At 43.7% G+C, this 16066-nt stretch overlaps 1 protein-coding gene and 1 long non-coding RNA gene across 3 annotated transcripts in view; both read right to left on the reverse strand.

The window, feature by feature from the left end:
- Nucleotides 1-696: 696 nt before the first annotated feature.
- The window catches only part of LOC103190149 (dickkopf-related protein 3), a 19733-nt gene continuing 4363 nt past the window's right edge, over nt 697-16066 (reverse strand). Inside the window, exons 1-7 of one of the 2 annotated variants that reach the window (XM_042344976.1) lie at nt 14094-14207; nt 11387-11521; nt 10309-10392; nt 3080-3169; nt 2639-2783; nt 2272-2428; nt 697-1671 (exon numbers count right to left, since the gene is read on the reverse strand). In XM_042344976.1, the coding sequence (XP_042200910.1) occupies nt 1284-1671; nt 2272-2428; nt 2639-2783; nt 3080-3169; nt 10309-10392; nt 11387-11521; nt 14094-14189 (1095 nt within the window). In that variant the 5' untranslated portion in view covers nt 14190-14207 and the 3' untranslated portion in view covers nt 697-1283. Of the gene's footprint in view, nt 1672-2271; nt 2429-2638; nt 2784-3079; nt 3170-10308; nt 10393-11386; nt 11522-14093; nt 14208-16066 lie in introns of those variants that run through there. The other variant, XM_007910836.2, reaches the window with a different exon arrangement.
- LOC121851261 overlaps nt 15035-16066 on the reverse strand; it is a 3769-nt gene continuing 2737 nt past the window's right edge. The window contains exon 3 of the long non-coding RNA XR_006085872.1: nt 15035-15051. This is a non-coding gene — a long non-coding RNA (uncharacterized LOC121851261). The remainder of the gene's footprint in view (nt 15052-16066) is intronic.

Raw genomic sequence — 16066 nt, forward strand, 5'->3', positions numbered from 1 at the left:
TAAGCGGTAAGTGTGTGGAGTAAGGAAACTCGCCTCAGGATGAACACGGCTTTGACGGTGATGATAATAATTATTATTAATAATAACGAGTCTCGCCTTTCGCGAGATTACTATTGGGAGTCCTGTGGCTCAGTGGTTAGAGCACTCGCTTTGCGAGTGAGAGACCTGAATTCAATCCCAGGCAGAGGGCCAAACCTCGGGCAAGTTTCCTTACTCCACACAGAGCCTAATAATATTCCCTCCAAAACCAAAAACAATAATAAATTGGTCATTTTCAATCCACGACTGTTTGTGGGACATTGCTGTGCGCAATTGGCTGCCGCGTTCGCCCACAAATATACAGTCAATTCACTTTACAGTGTGTTCTGTGAAGCGCTTTGGGACGTCCTCCCGACGTGAAAAGCGCTATATCAAATGCGAGGATTATTATTATTATTATTATTCGCGACGTCGGGGAGGGCTTCCCCCCGAAGCGGTTTGCAGGATTTATTTGCGCGGTGCAGCGACCGACCGGGCTTGACCGCTGCGCGTTTGCGGGCGAGTTCCATGGCCCGCAATGTGGCGGAGGACCGTTTGAGGCGATGCGGCGGCGGCGGCGGATCGGCGGAGCTCCCGCGACGATCGGGTCGAAGCACTGAAATTTAGCTCATCTCGGCCGGGGCGGCATTTAAAATAAAATCGAGCCCCTCGCGCACGTTGGTCAAGCTGTGCATTTAATTAACGGGTTTGGTAGCCGCGACTCACGTTAAGAATAAATTCCACCCGTGATGCCTTTTTTTTTCTTGTTTCTCTGTCGATTGTCGCGATTACTGACGTGAGGCAAACTTAGTAATAAATATCTAAAACTTTTGTACGTAGACCGTTGGATTGATTGCCTTCTTGAAAACGAACGAGTTCAACAAGTGCCTCTGAATTATTCATTTGCCCACTGGGGGAAAATCACCTTAAATTTGAAATACTCCTTACTTAAAAGTTACTTAAAAGTGAGGCAGAATTTCACATTGAAAGCATCCCCCCCCCACACCCCATCTCCGAATCCCCTGAAAGGTTTCTCCCCCTAAATATGTTCCAAATCTAGCACGATGCTATCAAGTGATGCTCAGCTTAAAAAAAACACCTCAGAAACAAAGCTCGTGCAAGCATCTTGTCTCCTGAACAGAAATGCACTAAAGCTTCATGCTCAACAAACTTCAGGACTGAAGTAGTTGTGATGGTGATGTACGCTAGGGCTGATAGCCGCCTGAAATCATATTTTTATAAGCCTGTTTGAAAAGACAAGTCATTTAGAAATATTCTGGTCTGAAGTGAAGGCCAATATCGTCTGCCAGCCGTTTCAGCTCTTTGTACTCAGCTCGACTGAGATCCATCTTCTCTTTCTCATCATTCAGGCCAAGGATGAAGCTTTTCCCTTCGTCTACAACTCCGCGAATGTCGTCATCTATTCTCGGGTCACGGTCGGCCTCTTGGTTCTCTGCGTACAGGTAAGCCATCTGCGGGATGTTCTCAACAGCTAGGTCGTGCTCTTCGTCTCTTGGTAGTATATCCGGGTAATAATCTAGGTTGTTAGCTCTGCGGACCACCGACCGCAGGAGCGGTACTCTGTTCTCCTCCATGGAATCGATGCCAGTGATTATCTCGTCAGAGTACACACATGCAGAATCTAGGTCAAGGCTGTGGGAAGAAAAGGAATTTGTGAACTTTAGTAGGTTTTGTTAACCCGCAAGGGCTTACAGGAGCAAGATCCGAATCAAACCCCAGTGAAGCCAATAAATAATAATAATCCTTGCGTTTCATATAGCGCCTTATCACGTGTTCAAGACGTCTCAAAGCGTTTCATGAAATATACTGTGAAGTGGATTCACTGTATATTGTGTGGGCGAATAAAGGGCAACAAAGCAAAAAAAATTACTGTTGGCTTGAGCTGTTGTCAGTATTTATAAGACTGATAGACACAGATGGACAACTGGTCACTAAAATCAGATAGTCTGTCCATATCTGACTGGACCTCAGATCCCTACACTTTACATACTCTTAAAATGTCTGAAGTCAGGTTGCGTTTTAGCAAAGTATTTATGAATTTTTTTATTGCATGAAATCGTATTTTAATAAATGCGCTTTCTTCCAATTTACGGTTCTATTTTATCATTTAAATGTGGAATAATCTCTGGGTTTATTAAGAATTTTTCACAATTCTTAATTTTAAAACAAAAAGAAGTGCTTACAGACTAAGACCAGGTAGAATTTCATCCCTCAGATTCTCTCTCTCCTTACCGTGTGGAGACGCAGGTCAGTTCACCAGCACAGGGACAGAAGTCCTGAGGGTCATTGAACTTCAGTTCCCAGCCGATCAAACCCAATAGACCACTATCGGGTTGATAACATCTCTCCCCTTCTGTTGCCATTGGAGAGCACACAGCAAATGGCAAAGCTTTAAAAATCAACGTAAACACATCAGGGACACATTACTGTACAGTGCATGAATTTCTATATATAACCTAGTGTTATGAAAGAAACCATATTGACTTCTTATATTCCTTCAGCCATTACGCCCCGACCTCTGGAATTCCACCTTGCCTCCTCTTTGCCCGTCTTCAAATCGGCAAAAAGAAAGGGGAAAAATGAACAAGTTTTCACTTACAGATGTGATTGGCACAGCACAGGCCTGAATTGCAGTCACGCTGTCTGGTGCAAATCGTTCCCCTCTCGCCTCTGGAAAAGCCATCTGTGCACTTTCCCCACACACACAGATATCCTGGGCAGCACTCAGCTTCCCGGGAACACGCCTAACAGAGGGTGGGAACACGAAATAAAGGCAACAAATATTTAACGGATCACCTCTCTATGTGAGATGCCTCACTTGCCACACAATTAGTGTTCAGGCTGCCAATTGTAGCTAGCATTAGGTAGAAGGCTCTTTCTCTTGTCAAGTCACTGAAGCCAGGATGAGGCCTGCTATACATTTTGTGAAGGTGCCCCTGAGGCCTGGCCATCAGTTTCTTAAATGGTTTTGGTTGATTGATTGAAAAGAATATGGCATTGCCTCACATGGGAAACAAAGCCATTTGTATCTCATACTTACAGCATTGATTAGTTTGCATTGCTGGCATTTTAATGTAGTCAGGGATGAACAGTATTCATTCTCTCCACAATCCGTGTCCATCAAGCATACCTACAAGAGGATAGCACTACTATTATAAGGCATCACAACTCTATGGATACCCACAAACACACCATACATACATTTACACACAACAAACTACAGAATATGCACCATACACACACAAATTATCCACACCATACACATCATACACACACCTTACACATCACGCTCGCACACACATGGCATACATATGGGAAAACAGACAAAGCGTGTGTCAGTGTCTTCAGGGTAGTTAGGAATATAACTGATAGGGAGACTTTGGGGGAGAAGAGGTTTACTGTATATGCACAAAAATCCCAATTTCAGAATTATCCGTGTATATGGCATTGCAATGGTATCTGTTGCTGTGTAACAGGGAGAAAAAGCTGAAAGAAAAACATAAAAATGTTGGAAATGTACAACATGTTGATCATCATATGAAAGGTAAAGAGAGTTTAATTGGTCATTAAGCTAGAGAAACCCAGATACTATATTTAGGATTGAGAAAGTCAAGTGGGATCTGACCCAAACTTTAGAAAGAGATCAAAACTTCATAGCCTCTACCTACATTCACAGTACAGCTAAGTGGTGAATGAGGTCCTCATTAGCTAAATAGTTGTGATATCAGTGCAATAGTTGTGATTAAAAACAGCATACTCTGATGTCTGACGTCTCTGCTATGTGCTCCCAGGGCCATGAAGTAAATAACTAATATTTTTTTACCTGAGGGATGATGGGCAGGACATCAGGAGAAACTTCCTTCTCTTTCAAAGTCCTTACCTGGGACTTGAACCTACAGCCTTCGACTCAGAAGCAAGAGTGCTACCAACTGAGGCAGGCTACCACCTTGCTTAGAAACGTAAACGGGTCTCTATCAGAGTATTCATTCATTTCATATTAGTCTCATTCTAAAACGTGCTTTGAGACATCTTTTACATGAGACGCTGTGTAAATGTAAGTTACTGTTGCCTGCAGGAGAGGAGGGAAGAAGATCGACGGAACAAATAAAAAAGAAGCAATGCAACAAACGCATAGAGGTGTCAAGGGAAAAACAGAAGAGCATCGATGGGCCCAACACTTCCTTTTACTAGTGTTTCTGGTGAGTGTTGTGTTTTATCGCAATAATCCGTCTTATTCTGGTTCCGAATTTACTGTGTTAGTTTACTATTCGGCACTGAGTCCTTTCAAACAATGTAAATGTTTCTAGCTATAACTAGTTGTTTTATTTCAGAACCTTCTCACGCTCAGTGTAACAGGCAATTCAGTGTGGCTCAGTTGGCTAAAATAGATCCAGAGTATGGTGGTCAATTATGAGGGAAGGATAGAATTTTCCTCTTTTAACAAGCTGACCCGAAGGTTTATCAGATGTCCATATAGCCATACCTTTGGACTTTACTGTACTCGGAGCTTTTTTGCTAAATATTATTGCTGCATCTTAATGTTCTCTATCTTGTCTCATTTGCTGCTTTATCTTGCATCTCTTTGGGTGGACAGGACAGTTTTCCCTTCGTATCTGAACTGTACATGAACTTCAACTTGACATCAAAAGGACTGAGCTTGAAAATCCTCCGCGATTATCTATTTCCACCTGCCACTTTTAGACTCTGCGTCATGCCATCATTTATGTAGCATGTTTGTTCCCTGACATTTGAAAAACTCGTGTATATTTGTCACAAGCGATAATTTTTCATTTTGCGTAATTTTATTTCATGTGATATGAAGTAGAAATGATATTCGTTGCCTTATATAAAGCTTTAGACTCAGCTCTGGAATCAGCGGATTACCAGCTTAAAGACTTGTAATCTAGAAATGAAGCATATGATGAGTGTGAAATGAAAACATACAGAAAATGTCTCAGCTTGCTAGCTACAAATGATTTTTATTGTTAACAAATTGTTGTTTATTGTGATCCTTAATCATTGAGCTGTGGTCCTTGAGCTAGAATTTGGGGTTTCACCACTTCCTTCAAGAACCTTAAAAAGTGTTGACATGCCACATCTTTTGCGAGAGTAAATTTAATTTATTTTCGACAAATGTTGTCTATTATAAAATGGCAAATGAATGGTTCTTTCATCGGGAATGTCTTAGGATATATGAAATAAAAAAATCTACTGGCTCTACTCTATATAATAATCCTTAGGCTCTTCTTCTAAAGCTGTTGTCACTGACCCTCGCTGCTCACTGCCATTGATGAGGGTGAATTACCTGTGAACAAGACAATCTATTAACAAACTGGTCAAGTGCTCGTCTCTAGTGAGGCTTATTAGGCCATGATATGATCTGTGTGTGGGCTGTGATCTCAAGTTTGCTCTTAAAAACCTAACTCATCACCAAAATGTCCTGTGTGAAAACCTCAGTGGAGGTGAAACCAGTTAGAATTTTCTGTCAGCTTTGAACATGGAGGTGGAACTGTCTGCATTAAACAGTAGTCCTTTTGTGTTCTGCAAAAGGCAATTGTAATTTCTGTTACAATTGTAATAGTAACAGAACCACAGAACCTTGGCTTGCAATTGTTTTTAAAATTAGTGTTACTGTTCTCGTGGTTTTCCTATTTTCGTTTAGTAGAAGGCTCCCTTTCAGAAACACAGTTGGAGAAATCATGTGTTCAACAAGGCAGGACTCTGGTCATAATGAAATAAAGACATTCAGTGGGACAAGTGTAACCTATGTCACGCTTGCTTACTCGGTTCCTATTTGTAACTTTCGTTGCTGCAGTTTACTAAACAGAAAGCTCCCACCACATCGCCAAATGCCAATGCCTTACTTTAAATGTCTCTGAACAGGCATGGCATTTCATCTTGGGATTGTACCTGAGCTCCCATACCTAGCACCCTGATCTGTGGTTCTTGAACCCCTTCAGGAAATATGTTCCCTCTGATTCCTTTTACATTCTGTGTCCACCCCTCACTAAAACATGAACGCACCATATCCTGGACCACTTCACAGAGACAATATTTGCCATCACTATAACTTTCATGAGTGCACTTTACACAGCAGATGCCCTCTTCTGTAAGGCAGTAGCATAATGTGGGAAATGCTACTGACATTCTTTAAAGATCTGTTTCTCCCCAACCCCCACCCCAACAAAGTTATTCCATATGTTGACTGATTTATCCGACATAACATAGACTCCAATAATCAGAAGACAACATGTATGCTATCGCGCACGACACAGCAAATCCCACAAAGCATTTATCTCATGTCATTTACAGAAATGGGTCACCTCCAAAATATGACAAGCAATTCATATATTGGAAATTGTCATAACTCATAAGTAACCAACTTTTAAATAAATTATTGGTGTGCTGACATCAAGGCTCTGTATATCTTGATCTCTGGACTCTTGAGTTTTCCACTCCTTTCACATTTGTCTTGCCTCCATGAGAATACAAAACTCTTAAAAAGTGTTGACATGCCACATCTTTTGCGAGAGTAAAATTTTATTTAATTTATTTAGCTGGCAACGACAATGGCTGGTTGTTTCATCGTGAAAGCTTTGTATATATGAAATCTGTATCTATTGGCTCTAGCCTATATCCTAATCCTTAAGACTGTTCTTCTAATGCTGCTCCTCAAGGAGAATCTGTGGACAAGACAATTTATTAACAAACTGATCTTGGCCTAAGCTGTTGTGAGACCCACTAGGTGTTTCTGTGGGCAGAATTTAATCATCTAACTCAAGATTTTTCTAAGCCCATTAACCATACCCATTACATCATCCAGTTTTCTGGGAGGCACATTGGCAGGACTCTGTAGCTAATAGCTACTCTGGAGTTCCAGCACCTGACTGATACCCTCACCTCCAAAATATGGGGTGACATGACTAGAGTGGTTTGAATGAGGAAAGCCCATTTGATCTCATCCCTCCCCCACATCGACCATACCGTCTTGCCCTAGGGAGCGGGGCTGCCAAGTGGCAAATGTCGTTTAATATTGAAGAAATGCAGAGGGGTGTGAAATATGAGGTTGAGGGGGTGGGCACCAGTGAAGTGATTGCAGGTCACAACAACAACTTGCATTTATATGGCGTCCTTCACGCCGGGCGACGTCTCAGAGCCCTGGTCACCTTGTGGTGGCATTTAAGAAAAAGTGAACAAGGTCTCGGGGTAAGTTACCTCACTCAACGTCCGTGGATTTAATCAGTAAACAACAGCATCTTACTTCTTGGTAAACTTCTCACTCATTTCACCCTGCAATATATATATATTAAATGCATCAACGACATGGAGCACATCTCCTTACATAACGCACCATACAATGAAATAGAATTTACTTTAGCTCTGCCAACTTCTCTTAACCATTTTTCTTCCCTCCCTCCTCTCCTGAAGGCAGTTTAATTCTTTTCCACCTTCCCTTTTGGTATCTTGTACGAGTGGTCATTGTTCACACGTGAGCCTTGATAGTGAATGTTAGCAGCCTGTTCAAACACAGAGGCCATCACAGCCAAGTCCCAATTCTGCCCTCACTCTGCATTCACACATGTGCACCTTCCAGCAATGGCCCTCTGGATAGGGATTCGCAGACAACACTGGCTGATTTTATGCTCCGTTCATGCCCCACCTGCTGAGATTAGCTAACGCAACTCAAACTGGGATTCAAACCTGCAATTCTGGTGCGAGTGGCGTCTGATGTTGTTAAGTGCTTTGGGAAGTCATCCCTATGTGAAAGGTGCTGCACAAGTGTAGATTGCACTGTATTGTATTCCTGCTCTGGTGGTGACTTTAACCACAGAGCCAGAGGGAAGCTAGAATATATTGTATGTTTAAAGACATGTATTATTGAGCAATTTCAAATCAAATTTCACAGTTCAATTCAATTTCATCAGCCTAATTATATCACTTCCTAGTAATTCTCCAGATTAATAGGCAAACGTATAACATCACATAATCCATTAGATGTTTGTGAAGGCTGACTAAATATTGGAGACCCCATCAATATACTCTTTGCTATAAGACAAGGAGGTAGCATTGTATCCGTGCCTCCCCGTGACAGAATGGAACAGCCTAAGACATCAAAACAGGAGCAAGCGTTTGGTACGATTCAAGGAGGCAGTGAAAAGTTTCACAGTGCGATCTTCCAACAATAATTTTAGGTGAAAATCACATTGGTGAAACTCCAGTACAGATCTGAGACCTGTAAATAACATCATCTGGGCTCGGTGCCTCCTTACAGAAGCCAGATGAGAACAGCATCTCGAAGCACTGCTTTCAATGCCAAGGTTACCAACGGGCTCTGCCTCCCCATCTCCCTCCCTCTGCCTCGCTCACACGCTGGTTTAAGGAGCGCCTTCATCTGTTAGTAGTGATTTCTGACCTGCGGACTGAAGACTCATTAACAGGGAGAAGTGCTGAAATTTTAGACCTTTGAGTTGGAATTGCTGGTCTGCGAACAGAACAAGCAATCAGGTGCTGGGGTGCACGCCTGCAAATACAGTATTGAACTGAATTCTTACTGAAGAGGCCATGCGGCAGGCGGTGCGGAGGCTGGTGGGAACGCCACTCCTACTGGATCTTTTCAGAGCCAGAGTGACGTGTCCGACATGCTTCTGGTGACCGGAAGGAGCCCCCAAATTAAAAACAAAAAACCTCCAGAAATCCTACAAAAATTGATCCCCTTTATTTGCTCCCCTTTGGTGGGATGGGGAATTTCTGCCTCCAACAAGCGGATTAACATGTTTGCACTTCAATTCTACCAGTTGAGAATGCTTTGGTCTGTCCATAACCAACACAGCATATCGTTTAATCTGTTCATTTTAGCGTCGCCAACACCACCACAAAGAGCACTACCTTCACAGGTGTCAGTTTCCCAGTGCGAAGCAAACAGAGCAAAACAAAACACACACACACATTAGGACCTCTTAGGTGGAACAGGAGTGTGAAATGGAAAAAAAAAACTCAAAGCAAATATTGTCGCTATGGAGACGTACCTCTCCTCATTACCTGGGCAAAATCATCACCCTGATGGTTCCTTGTTTGATTTACAATCTGACCATCTGTTTCTTTGCAGTGAGAAGAAACATGCAACCATTAGTACAGATGTGAGATTGCAATTTGCAGTCTCCATCCATAGGACGTATATGACACAAGCGTGAGCACCTCAAGGCTGGTTACAGAGCTGGTGATCATTTGCTCGCCTGTTTCCGACAGGGGGGGGGAAAAAAAAACATGCATTTGATATTGCGGCCTTCACATCATGAGGGGCATCTCAAGCGCTTCACAGGATTTACTGCAAAGTGCAGTGACTGTGTGTTTTTGTAGGCGAAGACGCTGCCTTTGGCCTCAGAGCCAAGGGTTAGGGAATAACCAGCTAGGTAGGGTGCCACTCCAAAGCTCTGTGACACAGAATGGTCACCAAAAAATAAGCCCAGCAACTTTCTCATGGTTCCTAAAATTTTAAGACTGTGCGAAAGTCTTTAAATTCAGTCCAGTTGAGACCATGTTTCACAAATCCCACACAATCTTAACACTTTAAGGCTTAAACCATGAGAATTGCAGGTCTCTTAGTTGATCAGGACAGGGTGCAGCCCAGCTTGGCTATTCCCCCATGTTACAATAACACGCGCACCATCAAGCTTTGCCTGCGTGATGTTTGTTGGCTGTTTTAGGCAGATGGGTAAACTTTCACAGTTTTTAAATAGATGTTCTGCTCCCGGTACTCTTGCCCCCACCACCACCACCACCACGCATTTTGAGTTTTGTGGCTTTCCGTGCTTCTTTGTTGCATTCGGAAATAAATGGAAAACTAAAAGCTGTTTAAAAAAAGCGATACGAAAGGCACGCAACAGCAGCACAGATGTTCCCAGACCCACAACATGGTGCAAATAGCCTCCCCACCCCTCCTCCCTTCCACCACACACACACACACACACACACACACACAACATTCCCAGTAAACCAACAATGCCTGCGGAATACTACAAAGGAAAAATATCAGACAGTTTATACCAGTGCTAACCCTTACCATTCCCATTAAAACCGCAATACCTGACTGCACTTTAGTGTGATGTCAATATTTCCATTGATATTAAAATCCTGCGTAAGTGAACGACATAGATTATTTAATGGCCAGCAACTGACCGCACCGAGTGCTGTCGCTGCATTAGCTCGTTATACACTGGCCGCATATCAACCCGTGACTATTGCTATGAGAAATATGGCTGTTGTACAAACCCTTTTTTCAGGAAAGCTGTCATCATCCTCTTCAATGACCTCCCTTTCTGAAAGGATTGTATCTCCGGTGATGTCATCCGTTTCCTAAAAGAGGAACACAAAATACTTCCAGAACCTTGCAAGCAGCACAGTGGTAGGGCGCCCCAACCTCCAGATTCCCAATCCTGACTTAAAAAAATCCCTTCCCTGTCTTTGCAATCTCCTCCAGCCGGTGCTGTCTTCTCTGTCCTCACTCCCTCTGTCCCACCATCAGGGCCCTTTTCTTCCCACACCCCCCCACCCTTTTCAGCTCTCTTTCTCGCTCCCCAAATCTCTTTGCCTTGCGCCCTCTCTCACTCGCTCCCCAAATCTCTTTGCCTGCGCCCCCTCTCACAACAACAAATTATATTTACACGGCGCCTTTCATGTCGGGAGGACGTCCCAAGGTGCTGGACAGGCAGGGGTTTGGGATCGGGAGGGGGTGGAAGGGTAGCCGAAGGCGCGGTCAAAGAGGAGGGTCTTGAGATGTGCCTTGAAGGAGGCGAGGGAGGGAGCGAAGCAACTGTGGGATGGAGTTCCAAAGGGTGGGGTTAACCCTTGCACAGCTCCATCCCTGACTTCTCTCTGGGTGGGAGACTGTGACACTGTGACACATCAATACATTTAACATGAAAATAGAAAACGATGAAAATGCACAGCACCTCAGCCTGGAAGGGAAAAACAGTTAAGCAACTGATCCTTCATCAGAACACTAGAGGCCTGAAATTCCTCAAAATTCAGGCTTAAATTGGAAGCCAGCTTGTGATTTTTCAAGAGCAGCAGAAAAGTCATAAAGACTCCTTAACAAGTTGTTCGGAGCACCAACAAGAAATGCCAGATTGTCCAATTATACTATTGTGAATCTCACAACCGCGAGCAGACCTTTCATCCCCGGTTCATTTAGATCCAAATGTTTCGTAAAACATTTTGTAATTGTTTTGTGAAATAAAGTCCTATCAAGAATCTCAGGGGGGGTTGCAATTCTTTCAGCACGCACAACAGCATCATTATATTTCGGGAGAACTAGTGTGGGCTTTCAGCCATTTCCCCTTCCACTTGCCTTGTCTATTTTCTCGTATTTGTGGAAGATCTTGTCTCCAACCAATTCTTCCTCGTTCTCCTCATCGTGGTAGTTCAGCGGAAGGCTGTCGAAGTCAACTACTTTAACAAAGGTTTCTGCTTCATTCTTAGCCTCCTGCAAATGTGACAGAATGTTCACAGTGCTTTTATAAATCACGTTGGATATCAACGAAAACATTGCCCTTAGTAACTAACCTCTGACCAAATAACGCCTACTTTCTATCCGATGATACACAGATCATTTTATCATGGGATTTTATCAACTATTTTTAAGTAAATATTTGGTCCGAATACGTTTATCTCCACACTAAATAAAAGTTAAAACCCTACCACAGGCAAACAAATTCCTCGATGACCCCACTGTATTTTTGTGCACGTGGCAGCCTGGCTCAGTTGATAGCCCTCTCATCTCTCAGTCAGAAGGTTGTGGGTTCAACCCCCCACGAACCCATATAGTCTAGGCTGAGGCCACAATACAGTACCGGTGGTGCGTGGGAACCAGAAGCTTCCAGGTTCTAACCCCGGTCTGCGTCAAGTTAACTATAACAAGAACAACTTGCATTTACATAGCACCCTTGACCTGGGGTAATGTCCCGAAGTGTTATGTCAGTCAGGACCCCAGTTATGGCGCTACAATAGACCTCAGCCCCCGAAGTGAGGAAGGGGGAAGTCAGCTGAACTTAATTTGGAAACCGGTTCCCACCATTCTTATAAAAACAAGCTAGTTTCCAGATTAGGGCAGAATTTAAGACTTTCCCACAATTCTGCACCACCATCAATTTTGAGATAAAATGGACTCAGACGTATTTTATCTTTACGGCACAGTTGGATCCCTGAATAAGCTCAGACTTGTTGTCATTCACTGACACCCCGTTTACAGCATCCATGGGGGTCAATGTGAGTGAGAGGGAAAACAGACTCTTCGACTCTGTGGGTCATTATCTGTCTGTTGCCTCTCACGGTATCTCAAACGGCACAGTTTTAAATCCTTGCTTCCAGCCCCCTTATCATTAAACAAAAATGGGATAAACATTCCACACCCCAGGTCCACATTTACTCTATTTATGCAGCATTTTAAAGTGTCCTGGAATCTGGCAGATTCTTAAATAAAGCATTAATTTTGAATAGCTCTTTTTTTTTTGCCTACGCTTCTCTTGAGACACCGGTTAAGGCTGAATCCAATCATTTGCCAAAACTTCAGGGACCCTGTGAACTGCTACGAAAATAATAATCCTCGCATTTTGATACGGCGCCTGATCACGTCCTTGCGACGGCTCAAAGCGCTTCGCAGGATACACTGTAAAGTGAATCGACTGTATTTTGTGGGCGAAACGCGGCGGCCATTTGCGCACAGCAGCGTCTGTCCCACAAACAGCAGTGGATTGAGTGGCCACATTATCATTATTATTTTTAATTATGCTAATCTGGATCCGGTGGGAATTTCTCCCCAGAAGTTAGTTGACACAGCCCAGGGGAGCTGACATGACAGCCAGGAGGAGCGAGTCCAGCCAGGACAGTTAGGATACTTTATGATGTCAGTGCAGAGCCGTTGTGACAATGAACGCGAGGTCACAAAGCAGATTTCCGAGTGGACATTTTAGGTATAACCCAAAGCAGAAAAAAGTCACTTGTGGGTAACAAGTAAACGACCCCAAAGGGGGTGGGGTTGGGTGGGGGAATTGGTTTGGAAGCTCTCAGCCTTTTCATGAGCAGCTCCAGTGTGTGTGGCTTCAGCGAAACACAGAAGGTCACTTCTGTAGACCTGACTCCCTCCCTTCCTTCCTTCCCTCACAACCTGCAAAACACAACGAGGATGGGGTTAAGTCGACGGCAACAAAAGCGACGTTTCAAATAAAAACAGCAAATAATGTAATACTTGTGCTCCCCCCCCCCTCAAAAAAAAATCACCCAATAGCACTCGAAGGCCTTGCACAACCATACTCCGAAAATTCAGACGATGACTGACTGTAATAGCTTAACAAACAGACTTCCACAGTTTAATAATAATAATCCTTGCATTTGATGTAGCGCCTTATCGCGTCTTCGAGACGTCTCAAAGCGCTTCACAACACATACTGCGAAGTGAATTGACTGTCTATTTTGGGGGCAGAGAGTTTTACTCGGTTTCAAATGGTTACAGAAAGCTCTTGGCTATATATATATACATTACACATTATATATATATATATAAAGCTCTGCATTTACTCTTTTACCAACACATAAAATGTCCACCCATTTCATTATAAGGCCGACTTTGCCCTTATCCTTAATAGCTCACTAACCACTGTGAGATTTACAGGGACAGAGAGCTGGAGACATTGTATGGCCACATGAGGCCAAGAAGACATTATTATTTTGCCTTTTTACCACCACTGTTTATCAAAGCCCCATTTGCCAAAACCATCAAAAACCATCAAAAACCATCAAAACCATCAAAAACCATCAAAAACAAGCCCAGTTGGGACGTCTGAACGCTCTCTGTGTGTTCACAGCAGAGGTTCTGCGTTAACACTGGTATTTTATCATAAGAGTTTGATTTAAAAAAAACACAGTGGCTCACCTCTTTCTGCCCAGATGTTCATCCTTCTCCTCGTCCACCAGTTTTCATCTCCCCCCCAACCCCACCCCCACCACCACCCTTTGCTTTTGCTTAATTAAACCTCTCTCTCTCTCTCTCTCTGACTTACCAAAGCGGCGGGAGCTGCTGTAACGTAGAGAGAAAGCGAGAGAAACAGAGCCAAACACAGCATCATACTGGTCCTGGTTAAATAGCGTCCCCCCATCACCCGCACACCCCCCCCCCCACACACCCCACCCACACACACACACACAGGTACACAAGTGTCGTTTCCCTTCAGCGCCTCGTGTGGGTTTGAATGATGCCCCCACTTTTGGGTTCCAGAATGAGACGAAAGGGACCGAGTTAAGAGCTGAGTCTGACTCCACGTTAAACTGAGCTGGACTCCCTGCCTGGATCTCCTGATCTCTCTCTCTCTCCCTCCCTCCCTCTCTCTCTCTTCTCTCTCTCTCTTCCCCTCCCTGCTCTGTCTGTCTGTCTGTCCGGGGGCTTTTGACGTGACAGAGGGATGTGATGGAGGACCAACAAGCAACAGGTCTCCTGGCAACAACAGCATATATACACACACACACACACACAACAAGATAAAGGACATGGGGATAAAATAAGGCAATCAATCAGCAGCAAAGCGTCTCAATCGGATTTCGCAGCTTTTACCTCTTGTAAACCAACTCTTGCTTTGCACTACGTATAAAAGCCCTATTGTGGGGTTTTTTTTTTTAATTTGCAAGTGAATAAATACATTTTTGCAATCATCCTCAATCGTGCTCGCCTTCGATATAGCGCCTGATATCAACGTCTTCGAGGCGTCTCGAAGGGCTTCACAGAAAATATACCGTGAAGTGTAGTGACTACATGTTAATAATAATATTAATAATAATCCTTGCCTTTGATATAGCGCCTTATCAGGTCGTTGAGACGTCTCAAAGCACTTCACAGGATATACTGGAAAGCAAATGGACTGTATATTTTGTGGGCGAAAAATGCTGTACACTGTCCAGCGCCTTGGGACGTCCTCCCAATCTGAAAGGCGCTACACAAATGTAATCTTGTTGTTGTTGTTGTTGCTGTTGAAAAAGGATTCCGTTCAAATTCTTTATTTAAAAAGTGGTTTTGCTGAGGGAAGAAAGCCCACAAGGGGCACAAATAGCACACCAGAAGATCTGGACCAATAAAGCAGATGGTTGACAGAATAGCAGATGGATTTCTCTATGTAGATAAATGCAAACTAATGCATACTGCAACAAGGAACAGCAAACCTGCGGACTACAAAGTGCAGGCCATTGGTAGCATTGGTGAAGGGAGAAGTATATGGCTTTGATTATTGCTTGTTTGCAGAAGGTCTCCAGTCAATGTGACGATGCTGTCAATAAAATCGTGATACTGAAGTAGGTTTTGTCGGTCTATGGAAGTGTAAGGTTTTATGGACCCAAATGGCCTTTTCTCATCCCATTCACTTCATGCCTGTTTGTGGGACCTTTGGCTGCCACATTTGCCTACAAATGCACAGTCACTACACTTGTCAGTGATTAACTAAGGGATTGCAGCATCAAATGCAAGCATTATTTTGAGTTAATATGAATGGTCTCTCCTGGTCCTATTCATCCTGGTATTCACACAAATCCAGTGTAAAACGTCACCACTAGGTGGGGAGCAATCTGAGTGAGTGAGTGAGTGAGTGAGTGAGGGAGGGAGGGAGGGAGGGAGTGAGCGAGGAGGTTGTTCTAGAAATTTCTCCCTACGTAACAGAGCTGAACTCTGTACAGAACTGGATTCATTTGTGGCTTAAGGATAAATCACTTCTTGGCACAACTAGAAATAACCTATTAAATACGCAGGTAACATTTGTGTGGAATATGTGAATCATTCCCATAGAAAATCTACCGTTTCTTCCTGACGAGGGCAAAACCAACTCTCTTTCACAAATATATGTCCCATTCCCGTACTGGGGGCCGGGGATTCTTCTCTCTCCGCTCTCGTTAACCCTGCAAGCCAAAGCCTGAATGTGTAGGATGGTCCTCGCGGGACAAGCAGCGGGAAAGCTTGCCAGACAGCGGCAGGCCGTGCGGGTTTGGTTGGTTA

The sequence above is a fragment of the Callorhinchus milii genome, unplaced genomic scaffold (genome assembly GCF_018977255.1).
Source record: "Callorhinchus milii isolate IMCB2004 unplaced genomic scaffold, IMCB_Cmil_1.0 Scaffold31, whole genome shotgun sequence".
Classification (NCBI taxonomy): domain Eukaryota; kingdom Metazoa; phylum Chordata; class Chondrichthyes; order Chimaeriformes; family Callorhinchidae; genus Callorhinchus; species Callorhinchus milii.